At 46.9% G+C, this 12,853-nt stretch overlaps 1 protein-coding gene across 2 annotated transcripts; it reads left to right on the forward strand.

Moving 5' to 3' along the window:
* The first annotated feature begins 13 nt into the window (after positions 1-13).
* Positions 14-11,952, forward strand: LPAR4 (lysophosphatidic acid receptor 4). Of its 2 annotated transcripts, none has more exons than XM_010715075.2 (2): positions 14-303; positions 9,591-11,952. In XM_010715075.2, exon 2 carries the CDS (start codon positions 9,744-9,746, stop codon positions 10,788-10,790), a length of 1,047 nt encoding a protein of 348 aa, XP_010713377.1. In that variant the 5' UTR covers positions 14-303; positions 9,591-9,743; the 3' UTR covers positions 10,791-11,952. The 2 variants fall into 2 exon arrangements, with proteins under 2 accessions (XP_010713377.1, XP_010713378.1); XM_010715076.2 differs by lacking the exon at positions 14-303 and adding an exon at positions 6,856-7,902.
* The last annotated feature ends 901 nt before the right edge of the window (positions 11,953-12,853 follow it).

Below are 12,853 nucleotides of genomic sequence, written 5' to 3' on the forward strand. Positions count from 1 at the left end.
CCTGCCATCCCGTGGCCCTGCCCAATGGAAAGCTTTTCCTATCGAGACCCCCAAGAGCTCCCGCTGCCCGCAGACCCCGCGCCCGTTCTTCCCGAGACGCGATGGCCGCAGCCTCCAGCAGTTCTGTTTCCTCTCCGAACAAAGGGAGGCTGAGAGCTGCCGGGCGCTTCGGATTTTAATGATGAACAGCGAAGTTTTAGCAGCGAGAGCGCGCAGCCCTCCCGCGTGGGAATAGCTGGGCGCTGGCTGCAGCGCACGGAAAGGATCCATGGGGAACGGCAGCGAGGAGCGGGTCCGAACCCGGTAAGTGCTCAGCACAAAGCCTTCCCATCCCCATCGCGTGTCAGCAGCGAGAAATGATTGGGGCCTTTTCTGAACTCTGCCAGCTCAGACAAAGCCGGGCACGAAGCTCGCAGGCGGCGCTGAGCGGTGCGTTTCAATGCGGAATAGCCGTGTTTTGTCGGACAGATCTTCCTCCGAGAGCCGTGCTGTGATTTGAGTGGAAGAAATGAATGTTTCTGTTCTTTTCTGACTTGCTGGGAAGGAGTGGAGGAGCTCCGTGTCCCAGCTGCTGCTGAGGAAGCTGTCCTCGATCAAAACGTAATTGCCATCGTGTCACTGCAGTTGACACGTTGAGGGCTTTTCCATCCCCCTGCGTTTGGTGCAGATTTGTGAATCTGCCATTCCGAGGGTTCTGTTGTAATGCTTGAAGTCAGGGTTGTAAGAACGCTTGAATATGAGCTAAAGAAAGGGCTGTGTATAAACCTGGCTTTCAGCTTGCGATGATACACGTGCTGTGAGATCTGGTTCCTATAGGCTATATTAAAAAGTAGGAAATGAGATGCATTTCTTATACTGCGAAAATACAGCATTTTATTTCTCACTTTGGCTTCCATTTATGACTCAAATTGACTCCTTTTAAACTCAGAGGCAAAATTCCACAGGAAGAAGAAATCAAGCAGAGCTCTGAGCAGATTAAAATATCTCTGCCAGGAGTAAAATGAATGCTCGATAGCATACTTAAAACAATCTAAAGATATAGCCGTTCGGAAGCAATAGGATTTACAGTATAAAGAAGAGTTTGCAAGGATTGTTTTGTTGTTTGTTTTAAATGAGAGCCCTTAATCTGTCTTTAAGAGGGGACAATTGTGTGCTGCAGCACTGCTCTCCTGTCCGAGCAGGATGGTAAAACCCACGCGATGGGAAGTGCAAAGTTCACATGTTGGTGATAAGGATATTCCCCCCCACATCTTCTTTCCCTTACCGAAAGCCAAAATAAAACAGGCAGGAAGCTAACCTTGCTATTTCAGGGGGTTCAAAACCTATTCAATTCGAAAGACACTCCTGAAAACATGGGAGGGAGGAAGGGTGGGGGAAGCTGAGCTGCATTTCATTTTAATCCTTTGAGACTGAAAATGAGACTCCTGCCTGGCTGGGCTTAGGGCAGCTGATAGAAATCAGCCATTAGATTCTGGAGAGAGGAAGTTGCTCTCTACAGCTTGAAGCTTTCTTTAAGCTGTAGAATTGCTCTCTCCAGCTCCCCGAAAGGAGGTTGTGTTGAAGTGGGATCAGCCTTTGCTCCCAGGTAACAGCGTAGGACGAAAGGGAATGGCCTCAAGTTGCAATGTGGAGGTTCAGGTTGGATGTTAGGAAGAACTGCTTCTCAGAAAGAGTGGTGTTGCACAGGCTGCCCAGGGAATGGTGGAGTTACTGGCCCTGGAAGCATTTAAGGAAAGGAAAGGTGTAGTACTTTGGGACGTAGTTTAGTGGGCAGTATTGGTGATAAGGGAACAGTTGGAATAGATGATCTTAGAGGTCTTATCCAACCTTAATAATTGTACGATTCTATGAGCTGTGCTTGGACACAGACAAACAGAACCAATGCCCGAATGCTGTTATCCACTCACTTGCATTGCAAAGTGTTGCAGTGAGACAGAAAATGGAAAGCACTGTGCCTTCCATTAACTGCAGCGAGGCCCTGCAGCAGGGGAGGGTGCACTCCCTGCTGTAAGATGGTTACCCTCCTCCTGCCTGTGGCCTCACATGAGAGCAGGAATTAAGGCAGTTTCAGCCAAAGCTTCATCCAGCTCCCAGGGAAAGGGAGCAGCAAAAGAGGGTACAATCACAGACCATGTCGAGTTGGAAGGGACCCATAAAGACCATGGAGTCCAACCCCATGGCTTTGGGTAGGAAAGGTGTAAGATTTCCTGAGTCAATGGTTCTCAGTGATCATATTCACTGTATGCTGATATTTCTAATGCATCTGTGCAGGCTGCAACTAGCTTTGGCCCAAGCTGTGTCACTGGACCTCCATTCAGTGCTGCTGGCCAGTTGTGTATGGGTAACTGGTCTCAGTCTCATGGCCCAGGGTCACGAGCAAGACACCAGTGAGCCACCCCATCCACGGGGCTGAGGGTGAGGACAGCTCCTGGAGCTCACATCCAGCCCTCAGGAGGTCTTTCCAGGTCAAATGCGTGCACAGACTCTGCTCCTTCCCACATTGCACCTCCTCCACAAATAAGGACCTGATTTAGTCTCAGGGAAGGGGAGCCCACTGCCTTGTACAAAAGGCAAATTCTCTCCTTGAAAAGAGGATCTCTGTATTCCCAAGAACAGACAGTGGCTCTCCAAGGTTTCCTCCAATGTGCCATCTTCTCAGCTCGGTCCCACAAGAGCTGGTAAAGATGCACGCAGCCTCAGAGCCAAATTAGCCTGAGTTGACCCTCACTGCAAGTAAAGTTTTGGAATCATTTGTAACATTTTGGCTTGGTTTTGTAGAAAACGCAGCCTCTTGATCTTAGCGAGTGAAATTGTGAGGCACTGACTGATCCCTAAGCTTTGAGCAACATAGCAACGCAGCAGATTGCTCTCTCCGTGCTTCACACGCTTCCACATCACCTTGTGCACCTATTAGCCAAGTACGAAGCCCTTCTTTTTAGCTGGTATCACGTTTATTTTCACACACTGGTGCAGCATGTTGCTCCATCACTCTGCACACAGTGCTGCCTCACACTGCACACCAAGGGGTGCTGAGGGGATGGCTGAGTGTGAGCTGCTGAGAAGGGCAGTCAGATTGATGGAGAAGATGAGGTTGCAGCCACCCACACCCACCCGTCAGAACGGAGCCTCAGACCATCCTTCACACCCCGAATAATGCAATTAGAGAGAACAAAGCCCTGTTTTATGTACCCCATCCAGTACATGAACGCAGGGCACAAATCCTCACACTAGAGCAATGCACAGGTTGCCTCCTGCCCTGCTAATTCCCATGGATGCAGACCTACAAGGAAACCAGCTGCTCTTGCACTGAGGTCGAGCTTTGCAAAAGCTGAAACAGGCATCTGTGCTGCGGTGCTGGCAGCTGGATGAGCCACGTTGATGCTAATGTACGCAAAGGAAAAAAAGAGCCCGTGGTTTTTGGATAAACAGAGGTGAACGTTCAACAGTGCTTTGAGCAAAGGGAGTGCAGAGGAAGCAGTGCAGGGCAAGACAGCAGGCATGGCACGGGGTGAAAGGAGGGCTTCATGCTGCAGGGCCAGAGAGGGCAACTGGGAGCACTGCAATTGGTGTCCAAAGGCAAAGAAAGGAAGCTGTGGGGCTGGGTGCTGACTGGAAGGCGTTCTGGAAGCGTAAGCAACTAAACCGAGTCCCGTTGTTGGATTCAGGGAAACGGGACTCTTCTTTTTTTCCCTTAACCACGCTTTGTAAATAAACAGGGCTGCATCAAAGGCACAGCCACCTCCAGCACCACCTTCTGCTTCTGAGTGAAAACAACCTGTGAATCTCCAAGCATTGACCCAGAGGGCAGTGCAGCTTCTCATCAAGATTTTCCTCGTATCTAAGCCTCCTTACCGCGCTCTCCATTGCACCCAGCAATTCTATTAAAGCACGAGCCTCTTGCTAAGGGGCGATGGAGAGTCCAAAGAGCAGCATTCCTACAGTCCTCCATCATCAGGCTGAGGTTTCCTTGCGAGCAAAACTGTTCTTCTTACAAGAGCAAAAGAACGCAGACTTTGCTGAGAAGCGTGAGGTGAATCCCACCATTTCTGGGCTGTGGGCCAGGCCCTCGGAAGGCCACGGCACTGCAAGGGTTAAACGGGTGATGTAAATGAAGACAGACATTCTCAGTGAAAACAAAAAGAGAGTCATGCCCCGAGGATCAGCGTCTGGATATGGGGTAAGGCAGTTCACCATGCTCTGCAGAAGGAAACATTTTAATTAGCTCAACACAAAACAGATACAGCACAGAGAAGTGACCACGAGCAGGAAATGCTTTGTAGGTCTCAAAGGACAGTGAGGAGACAACGGCGGTGCTGAGCAATTAAAAGAAGAGAAAAAAGAGGGAAAAAGGAGAGTGTCGTGAGGATGAGGTCCAATAGGCTCCAGTTTCCACCTCGCAGCTTCATCTCTGGGAGGAGTAAAACTGGGGTCCTCCTGGGGAATGGGGAGGGCTGGGGCTGCCTGCTGGTGGTAGAAGGGAGCCACAGAAGTGGGAAACACCATGCTGGCACTGCAGAGCTCTGCCTGTCTTCTGCTGAAGAGGAGTGGGAAAGCAGATGGAGAAAGCCGGTGGACCGAAAGGATCCCAGTGTGGGAGGTGTCACTGAGCCAACAGCAAGTGCTGGGAAATGGGGTAACGCTGCCATTGAGGACCCTGGCACTGTGAGTGTCAGAGCCATGAATAAGAGCCTTGCTGCCCACCTTCTGTGCTAATCATCAAACATATCCTCTTTTCACCCAGCACAACTGAGGCATTGGCTCTGACAGATTAACCCGGGGAAGAATGGCCCTCAGAAGCTACAGAAGCCTATGCGACCTATAGTTCACACTTCTAATTCTTTCCTATCGTTGCCAGACACAACAAAAGAAATGAAAGCACTTCTGCCTTCCTCACTTCACGCAGGCAGCAGCGCGGTGCTTACAGGCAGCTGCTGCCTCCCATTGCCAAACCCAACCTTCCTCCTGCTCCCACCTCAGCATGGGCTACATCAGACTACCAGAGGTGCTGGGGAGGATGGAGAGTTCAAAGCAGCCCTGCAGGCTGCTCAGCTCAGAAAGCAGACCTGAACGTGGTGCCCCATCACCAAGCAGATGGTGCTGCAGTGGGGTCTGCCAGTGGCACCTGTCACATCACAGCATGCCATGAGCCCACGCCGAGGGGAGCAGGGGGATGGAGCCTCACAATGCCAGCAAACAGATTCCCCAGAAACTCCTTCCAGTTAATGCTCACAAAGTTCTCCTCACGTGCAAAACTAATCAGCAAAGGAGGCAGCACTGGGAAGCCAGGATCCTGCTGTGGTTACAGATATTGCAGGCAGCAGAGCAGTCTGAGCTCAGTGTGAGAAGCACTGCTGCATTTCATTGCTGCTTCACTTGCTTTGAATTCACTTGTTGTAGTTTTCAAATTAATATTTGTATGCCTTCAGAGCTAACCATTTTGGTGGCATGATTGCCCAGTGGAGTTGCTATAGAATTATCACAAATGATGGCTTCTGCAGCTAGAAAACGGCTGTTTCTATCCATATATTTCACACTTACAACAGTTGTGGTGTATCTCACCTCCCTACAGTACCTATAAATGGTCTGGAATAAGTCTTCTGGCCTTATGGCTGGGTGGACATCAGGACTGGATGGTGCTGGAGGTCACCAACCTCAGTGATTACACAGAATTATCCAAACCATCCCAGTTATTGTACCACCCGGATAATGGGGATATAAATTCTCTGATGAACGTGGTTCTTGTCAAGGGAAGGCATAAACACTTATTTCCAAGGTGAGAGGCTGAGATGGTATCAAAGCACAACAAGTGCTGCCACGATCTAGAGGGATTTCTAGACAGAACAAAAAGATCCTTCAGGTTTGAAACGTTTCCACTTACGGTGATGAAACAGTTCTGCAGTGCTCAGCTATGGATATGAGCACACACAAGGTGCCCAACATCCTCCACAGATCAGCGCTACCTCTGGTATCTCCTTTTAAAAACACAGAGGAGAAAACATGGAGATGCCAGATTTCATGCTGCCATTTTGCTGCCTCCATTTGACAGAAGCACGGAGAATGAGATGAGTGTGAAAGGAGAAGGAACGGCCTTAATGGACTATAAATAGGGTTTTACAAAGTTTACCTGAAGGTATTTTCTGTACAAAACAACAAAGAAACCCAAAAGAACGAGAGCAGTGGTTGCTCAGAATCCTGCTGATGCTTTGAAGACTTCTTGGTGTGCAAGGAGGAGGATACAAAAGAATCCCAAGCAGGATAGGGCAGCTGTGTGCCAAGGGAAGGAAAGCGTAGGTCTCCTTTGTTTTTAGTATGCAAAAGACAGGGATTCTGCAGCAGAAGGCAGATGTGAGCAAACCCTGAGCCCCACTTTGTATGAGAAAAAGGGGGTTATGCGAGGGACAGCTGCTATGGGTTTGCTGTATCATCCCCTCTACAAGAGGAAATATTGATAACATCCCCACGTGAGCCAGGCTGTGCATTCTGTGATGGTGCCACTTCTGACAGCTCGACACAACCCTTCCCTCACCCACAGAGCCCATTTTAGGCGCAGCAATTAAAGCTTTGAGCTGACTGAACCATACAATTGGAAGAGCCTTCATGTTCAACTCGGCATTTAACACCAGCAGTTCTCCCAGCAAAGCAGCAGTAGTGAATGGGATGCACATGAAGGGCATTCTGTTGCTTTAATCTTAGTGAAGAGGAAGCAGAGCATCTTACATCCAGAAAACCAAACCTGTGGATTGATGCTGCAGAATTTAAAGCACGTGGCTCAGTCTGAAAGCAGCTTGTTTAAACCCCGCAGGGTTAGGTAGGTAAGCAACACACGCTTATATTTCCAAGACCATAACCTGGCTGGACAATTGCTGGCAGGCAGTTCTTATACAGCTGTATACAGAAAAGCTGTATTTGTCTCTGTGGTTGTCTGATGCAGAGCAAGGAAAAATAACCAGCTGATGGAGCTCCTTTTCTCCTGTGCTCTAAGCATCTGGGTCAGGCTGCTGGCAGGGACCACATACGCCAGCAGAGAAGGTAAGGATTTCAAAGCTGTCTTTTAAACCTGCTGCACCCAGCTGTGCTTTGAGGAGCAGCCAAAATCCCACAGTGTGTGCACAGAATGCAAAGCAGGGCTTCCACCCAACCCCAGCACAGCCCTGTGCAGGCACCCAGCGAGCCTCAAACCTCCCCCAGACCTGGAGCCCAGCACACCTGGGTTCTGCACACAGCAGGAGTAGAGGTGCTATAGAGGTTACACTTCAGTATAAACCAAACTTGCTCTTGATGGAGATAACACACTGCCTCTTTCATTACCGGACGAGTTATTTAATGCGTTAAGCTGAGGTTGGAACTAAGAGGCACAAGTATTCCTGTTGGAGCTAATGTTTGCTCTTGAATACAGCTAAGTTCTTGCCAAGGGGCATTTCAACTGCTAGGTGAGACTCTGCTTGTTTAGATTACCATGCATTTAAAAAAAAAAGTGCACCGTTGAAATGCTACTGCCCTTCTCATAGCAATTTTAAGTGTTTGTTTTCTTAAGTCATTTCACAATGATGTTCATTTAGCCATGAGTTAGGAGGAAAAACGCTGAGATGAGTGCAGAAGCCCATAGGGCCTCAGATCACGCTGCTCCCCTGCACAACCCACTCCTGCTGTCAGTCCCCACATGCATGAAGGAAAGCCTCACTGGGGGCTATTATCTCGTTTCATCTCATTTCTCATTGTCACACAATCAGCTGCGATCAGATAAAGGCACATCTACCCCTGATTTGAGTATCTGCTCTGGCAGGATATTGTTATCGCTGCAAATGTGTAACAGAAAATGCACACGAAAGAAGGGAAGATTTGCTGAGTTAAAAGTGCGTACCAATGCCATCCATGGAAACAACAGAGTTCAGGAAGCTCAAGGTATGCACGGCAAACCCAGCAGGACAGCAGCACAGCACAGAGCAGCAGGCAAGAAACCTCCCATGCAACAGTCCTAAGTCATTTTCTGGGACACCAAAAACATTGAAGGCGCTCAAAGCCATCTGATGAGTGAAATCAAGGGATCCTCCCTTCCTGGCTTCACACCCCACTTGTCTCTGGGCAGGATGCTGCTCATAGCACACAGTGAGCCCCGTGCTGCCAGGCTGTGAGCACAGCCAGTCCATGCTGCATCCCTCCCCAGCTGGCAGTTCAGCAGCTGGCTCACTGACAGCACGCAGGAACATTGTTAGAGTGAGTTTGGTAGGAAAAACATATGGAAAACATTTGATTTTGATCTGTTTGCATCTTCAGTCGTCTCAATTCCGTGCTTTTCTCCCTCCGTTTGTTTGTTTGCACGTTGCCATTCCAACCTTTAACGCCAGCCTGCTCAGTTATGTGTTTGCTGTTGTAACACGTTATCAATCATTTTCTGGAACAGGTCCTACAGTTCACAATGGTTTCATCTCCAAGTTACTCAATAGCTGCAGTTACTAAGACGTTTCCTAGATTACAGATTACAAAAGGGTGACAATCTGTTTTGGATTCATTTTGCTGTGTTTAACAAGTCAAAGGTCCCCACCCTGGTTACCCAGCTTCACATCACCCAGGCATGCCCCCATCCCAGCCCACAAGCCCTTCTGATGCTGGTTAATGAGATTTCCCCGTTGCTTCTGCTCACAGGCCTCAAACACTTGGCATAGTCATAGGAGGATAACATCAAGATGGTTCAGAAAGCTCTTACTTCCAACAAATAACATGCTGATTTCAACTCCACACTTCCCCAGAGCTGACTGGATTGGGATAGAGTCCTACAAGAGTGCAGCTCATGAGATTTCCCAGATTTCAAGTTCAGAAAGGTGACAAGGAAGAGAAACAAAATGAGGTCGTCAGTGCAGCTTAGAGAGGAATTCTTTTTGCAAAGCATTTTGTGCTTTGAAACAAAATCCCGTTAGTAAATAATTGTCATTTTTGCAGAAAAATTGCAGAATGGAAACCCCAACATTTTCCCAAGCATCACCTTGGAAAGCGTTCTATGCAAAATGTTTCTGAAGTACAACATTTCAGTTCTGCGCTTCGAAAAACAAAATGCTCCTACCTTCAGGCAGAAAAAAGGCAAAAGAGCACTTTGTCAGTACAGGTTCTTAGTATTTTTTCATTTAAAGAACTTGCAAAGCCATAGAAGCTTCATTCCTGCACAGTTCAGAGTAAACACTAACATTTTCAGCTCCTTTCTGCTCTTGTCACATGCTTATGTGAGCAGTTGCCTGGGTGTAGAATCAGAGTAGCCTGAATATTGCAGCCCATGATGTCTTTCCAAACACAGTGGGCCAAATCCATCTCAGATTTTAAGGAAAAGCCTTTCTAGGTGGAACATTGGAATTGGCTGTCACTCTCCTTCCTACAGGAGGACAGGGGAGCAAAACAAAACCGAGCGCAGTAACTGCTGTGTCCAACTTTAATAAGTTCCAGTAATAGTGGAATTCATAACAATTTATAAAGACTGGCTGTAAACTAATTATTGGTCCTGTTTGAACGCTTGGAAAGGAAAGTGCAAATACTCTCTAGCACAGACATGCAGAGTGATAATAGATGGCAAAACTGACGGCTTTTATTTCTCTCCCCTTTAGGATGAAAGGATACACAATGAGGACATGGTAGCAAGGACTCAAGCAACCTTCCTGGAATGCGTTTCATCGGGAAGAAAAGAGACGACTGCCTTATTTTATGGATGGCACTGAAGTAGACTTTGACATTCTTTGGAAGCACACCACAGACTTGGCATGGGAAACCACAGCAACAACCATACCTGTTTGACAGATGATTCCTTTAAGTACAACTTGTATGGAGCCGTGTACAGCGTGGTCTTCATCCTCGGTCTGATCACTAACTGCGCTTCCCTCTTTGTTTTCTGCTGCCGGATGAAGATGCGGAGCGAAACAGCCATCTTCATGACCAACCTGGCGGTTTCAGATCTGCTGTTTGTGTTCACTTTGCCTTTTAAAATTTTTTACAACTTCAACAGGCATTGGCCTTTTGGAGATAGCCTGTGCAAGATATCTGGGACGGCGTTTCTCACCAATATCTATGGGAGCATGCTGTTCCTCACCTGCATCAGCGTTGACCGTTTCCTTGCAATAGTCTATCCGTTCCGATCCCGTACCATTAGGACCAGAAGAAATTCAGCCATAGTCTGTGCTGGTGTTTGGATACTGGTCCTCAGCGGTGGAATCTCAGCCTCGTTGTTCTCCACCACCAATGTTTCCAACACCAGCACCACCTGTTTCGAAGGCTTTTCCAAACGTATCTGGAAAACCTATTTGTCTAAGATTACTATATTTATTGAGGTGGTGGGATTCATCATTCCTTTGCTACTCAACCTCACGTGCTCTTCCTTAGTTCTCAGGACTCTCCGGAAACCTGCCACCTTGTCTCAGATCGGGACAAACAAAGAGAAAGTATTGAAGATGATCATTGTGCACGTGGCCATTTTTGTTGTGTGCTTCGTGCCTTATAACTCCATACTCTTCTTGTACGCTCTCGTGCGGTCCCAGGCGATAGCAAACTGCTCTTTGGAGAGGTTTGCACGGACAATGTACCCAATCACACTGTGCATTGCTACCATGAACTGCTGCTTCGACCCGTTCATCTATTACTTCACATCAGAATCCTTCCAGAAGTCTTTCAACATAAAGACCCAGATAAAAATGGATTCTCTTTTCAAGACTGAGGCCCCTCTAACAAAAACTGCTCTACCAGCACAGCAGGATGAAATAAGTGACCAGGCCATTACAAACGGGGGAGATCCAACGTCTGAATCTCATTTCTAGTGCCACGTTGACACATGCCTTATCCCCCATTACCTTTTCATTAACGCCAGGTGTGAAGCAGTTCTTTGAGAGCACATGGGTTCTCACATACTGCTAATGAATAAAAGTCACTGGGGGAATAACTGCATAGGTAGATAAGTTCCTATGGTGGGATGGTCCCACCAAATGTGATAGCTAAACACAAAACACAAAAATCCTGATGGCGCTCTATAGAGAGAATGGCTGAGTGACAACATATGTACCAGCAAAGGAGGGAACAGAACAGATTCCTTAATCAGAACGTGCAGAACATGCCAACATTTGGCATTTCTTCTCCCCAGTGGTTGACATGGGACCAGTTGGGAAATTTCAAGTTTAATTTTTCTTAGAGATATCTGCCAGTATTTCATGCCTTCTGAAATGCATCATCGTATGTTAACTCAGTAACTTCACACAATATGTATGTTTGCTTAAAAAGGTATAATAAAAGCTTTGGGCTTTTCCTTATTTCACTGCAAGAGTATATGCATCCCAGCTTTACTAGATACAGCCAGTTAAGTTTACTGTATGAAAGGTTTGGAGCGTACATAACTCTTTTGAAAGTAGGTAGATCAGTTGCTTGATGATATAAAAAAAGCTAAAAGCTAATTAAGGATGCAGTTTCAAAGTAAGTTTCATTCTGTAAGACTAAACTGTCTCTTAATTTATTTTTAACTCTCCCTAGAGATGTCTCTTAGGAGCACATTACTGCTCCGTTGCACCTGGGCTTTTGTGTCCCAGGAGATTATGGGACTGTTTCTGGTAAGTCAGCTGAAGGAAGGGGCCTGGAACCCCACAGCTCTCACCAGCCCAAGCCTCTCCAGTGGGACAGTGTGAGGCTGAAGAACCCCGGAGTGCTGCCCTTACAAAAGAGCATTTGGATACAGACAATTGGTGTCAGAGCGTCCAATTAACAGAAGACATCCAATTAACAGAAGATCTTGTCAGTAATTGCCTGCTGGATTTTTGCTATACACGCAACTAATTAAACTAAAAGATCTCAAAGTAACTCCAGAAGAAGTTAAACGAGTTAGCCACGCTCCTCTTCATTACCACAATGTTTCCTTGTTTTGCAATTAATTTATTACATATCTTGCATTTCCTTTTATAGAAATAGATTATATAAATATATGTGGAAAATTAACTACCTGTATACGTTGTTGTTTACAAGATGATTCATTTCTCCAGCTGTCGTTTCAAGCTATCCTGACCTAAATTGGCCAATTCACCCTTAAGCGTAAGACGCGTAAATGAGAAAAGCACCTAAACATTAAGAATGAGGTTATTACCTCTTAGATCTGTAAAACCTACATTTTCTGCAATATAGTATCAAGCTACTTCTCCGGATACAATAGAAAAAAAAAGGCAAAGTAATAAATGAACGGGTGTTTTCTACGTAGCCATTTATCTTCGCTCTGATCAAAGCTGATGAGATACTGAGCTACAGCAGCATTATGACAGCTTACAAACAATCCATTTTCTGACACACTAAAAGAAAAATGTTTTGCTTTGACAGGAATATTAACTTAGCAATGCATTGGCTTTAAATGAAAAATATCCCATTGCTCACCAAGGCCAAGATGGGCCCTAGAGGTCACTGCTCCAGCACTCACAGGACTGTCTCTTACCGACTGCTCCTTACAGAAGGGTAAGGCCCCAGTGTCTGACTTGAACGTTAGCTTTGTTCTCATCTTCCTCCTCCTAGAGACCAATGATCCTCTCTAACCCCACAAACACGCCCCTGTAATTCAGCACATCTTGTGCCAAGAGAGCTCCTTTCTCTCCATTCCTTCCCATGCAGTCTGTATCATCCATTTAAAACGCTTCGAGAATTGTATTTCCTTTGGCTGAGGAACCTGTTTCAACACTTTCCATGAAGTGTAGCTATTTCAGAGAAGATGCTTCCATAATTTGAGTCCGAAATGCCAAGTGAGACAAGAGGCTCCAGTGGAGGCACAGTTGTCCATGCACAGCTCACAGCACTGCTGGGGGAAGGAAGGGGCTGAGATGGGGCTGGGGACACATCCCAGCACACTGCCCTGCCA

This window comes from Meleagris gallopavo, chromosome 9 (genome assembly GCF_000146605.3).
Source record: "Meleagris gallopavo isolate NT-WF06-2002-E0010 breed Aviagen turkey brand Nicholas breeding stock chromosome 9, Turkey_5.1, whole genome shotgun sequence".
Classification (NCBI taxonomy): Eukaryota; Metazoa; Chordata; class Aves; order Galliformes; family Phasianidae; genus Meleagris; species Meleagris gallopavo.

Excerpts from the sequence above, each read along its gene's own strand:
- LPAR4 (XM_010715075.2), top strand. The coding sequence starts at position 9,744 with ATGGGAAACCACAGCAACAACCATACCTGTTTGACAGATGATTCCTTT.